We start from the raw sequence: 2,715 nt of genomic DNA on the forward strand, positions 1-2,715 counted from the left end.
AACATTAAACTAGGATAGTTGGAAACATTGGTGAAGGTCAGAAAGCAATGTCCAAATTTTCTCTTGCTTGCTAGCTGTAAGAAAATGATATCTTGTTGAGTTCCTAGCACACTAGTACGAGGACATATCTGGGCCACCTCTGAGTTTGGGGTGCCAGGCGACAATGCGGAGGCAGGAGACTGACTTTCCTTGAAGTTTACGCCTCAGATACCGCCGTCACGCAAGTGTGCGTGGCATCCATCCACCCACCCACCCATCCACCGCTGCCCATCATACATTCATCCACAGTCCACCCATGCATACACTAATACACCCATCTGGCATCTAAGGCAGTTCTCATACTTTTAATATAATGAATCTCATGTTTACTTTCCCAAGATCTGGAGACACTGTGGAAAAACTGTAGGCTTCATCAGGCTTCACCGCATAGCTAAAAGGGGATCCACAGCTGTTTTTATTGGGAACAGGCAAATTGTAAAAATTGGGCAGAACAGATGGCAGCTGAGTTGGCATCTTTAGATGTACTTCAGGATGAGCAGGTCAGGGTTCCTTTACTTCTGAACCAAGTTTAATTAAGATAAGTGGTCGTAGTTTAGCCTGTAATTGTCCTGTTACCTCAGCATCCTGGGAAGCCGAGTGTTTTCTGTGTGTGAACACCTGCAGCTTTGAGCATCCCTGGAGCCCCATTCCTGGGTGGTGCAGCTGGGTTATCTTTGGGGCTGGTATACCTTATCCCTTTTAAGTAGCACATTGTAAACCTAAATGTTCTGGTTATTATTACTTGGCATTATTAACATTACAGCAGCCCTGAAAAGAGACCAGCAGTTTGTATTTCCTTTACATTTGGGTGTCTTGGTTGTCCCACCCCTGCCATAGGCACATCAGAGTTGCAAGAGACCCAGCATCTTCCGAGGAGGCCTGCCTTCCTCCAGAGTCCTCCCACTGAATGGCTGAGAGCATCAGCCTTCCTGCTAAGAGCTGAGAGAAGTAGACTAGTCTTTGGGATTTTGCTCCAGGCTAATTCTTTCTACACCCAGTTATCACTGTAGACAACATGGTTTGAACTTGGGCTTGGCCACCTAAAGGTTTTATTTAAACTTTATTTCTACACTTTAAAAGCTACTAGATAAAATAGATTCTTTTAATCATATTCATTTTCTTTTAAAAGATTGCAAATTAGTCCCCTTTGACTAAAATCACCTTAAATGGAAAAGAGCCTTTCCAGGTCAGAGTGGTCCACCAAAGACATGATGTGACAGCTGCAGTAGTTGTTCTGCACACATGGCTGCTGATGAGCCCCAACACCCACCCACAATTCCTAAGGCATTTTTCCTTCTGTCTGCTGGCCACAGACAGTCTTATTTGCTCTGTACTCTGAACATGACAGGAGGTCTTGGAACCTTGGACAAAGGCTGCTGCTGGCTGAGAATTCCCATTTGGTTTGCACAGATATCACTATACATATACCCCCTGCTCCCACCACAAAAAGAACTCACCTGTGCAACTCAATGAATTCTGACCATCTCTTATTTTTGCCATCTTTTCTTTTGAAGAATTAGGGTGACAGCCAATCACTGCCACCCCTATTTTTTTTAGTCATCTTCTCAGTAGTCTTTAAAAAAAAACAAGTTGGTTAAAAATGGACTCCTAAAGTAATTACCAGATCATTGTCTCCACTGTTTTCCAGTCAAACAATTTATGTACCTGATATGATTCCAAGCATATTGTCACTGTTCAGTGAAGACCCTATGGTTTATCTTATGGGGTGATCAGAACTTCCAAGGGAGTTCACACTGACATTCATGTTCTTGGAAACTTTATTTGGTTCTGAAAGATTCTCATCAACTGCTGAAGAGGGGAAAGCATTTTTAATATATACCTCTGACCAAAAGTTTGCTTTGTTTCATAGGTTGCATCTGATGCCAGAAGGCAAGCATAACCTACACTTACGCTTTGCAGATGAATTCAACAGGTTGGTAGAAGACTTTCTACAGTGAAAGTCCAGGAAACCTCTAGTGTTCGGGACATTCTGTATTGAAGGATCATGTCATTACCTGTTAGCTGGATGCTTCAAAATGCCTTCCCTTGCTTTTTGCCTCAGCTCACAGACAGGCCTGCAAGGCTTCTTACCTTCCCTGCAATGTGACTCTATGCAAGCAGAAAAAATAGCATACCCAAATCAGGTTATAGCTTCAATAGCTGCAAAAAACATGAACATTAGTGGGAAACATTTGTAGTGTTTCTGATTGCTATTTTAGGACTTCTTAAATATAGAGCATACTTTTTAATTGCCCGAGAGTTAAAAGCTTTTGCCTTAGTCCTAAATCTGACAAGTTCATAGGGCACCTGAAACTCTAACATTAAAAACACTAAGCAGAAGTCCCACAATACTATCAAACCCTGAAGGTTTCCATTTCAGAAAAAAATAGATGTTGAGGAGAAAAGGACCATAGACTTTATACACATGCTTTTTTTATTCATATAGATTTCTGAGACAATACTGTGATCTTGAAAGGAGGTTCACACTATTACATCAACAGTGAATTTCTGACAGAGGCAAACTGAGCACCATAATTTACAAATAGAAAGACCATGCTGGAGGACAACAGAAGTTCACTAAGGGTGCACAATGTATCTTAGAAGTTCTTAAGCCTCATCCTCGCCCTCCTCCTCCTCAAACTCGCCCTGCTCATCAGCCGTGGCATCCTGGTACTG

The 2,715-nt window shown here is 42.2% G+C and overlaps 1 protein-coding gene across 4 annotated transcripts in view; it reads left to right on the top strand.

The window, feature by feature from the left end:
• The window catches only part of Bphl (biphenyl hydrolase like), a 36,422-nt gene extending 34,128 nt beyond the window's left edge, over positions 1 to 2,294 (top strand). For all 4 annotated transcript variants that reach the window (XM_031358034.1, XM_031358036.1, XM_031358035.1 and 1 more), the window contains exon 7: positions 1,910 to 2,294. In XM_031358034.1, the coding sequence (XP_031213894.1) occupies positions 1,910 to 1,997 (88 nt within the window). In that variant the 3' untranslated portion in view covers positions 1,998 to 2,294. The remainder of the gene's footprint in view (positions 1 to 1,909) is intronic.
• The last annotated feature ends 421 nt before the right edge of the window (positions 2,295 to 2,715 follow it).

Source organism: Mastomys coucha, unplaced genomic scaffold, assembly GCF_008632895.1.
Source record: "Mastomys coucha isolate ucsf_1 unplaced genomic scaffold, UCSF_Mcou_1 pScaffold7, whole genome shotgun sequence".
NCBI classification, from domain to species: Eukaryota; Metazoa; Chordata; class Mammalia; order Rodentia; family Muridae; genus Mastomys; species Mastomys coucha.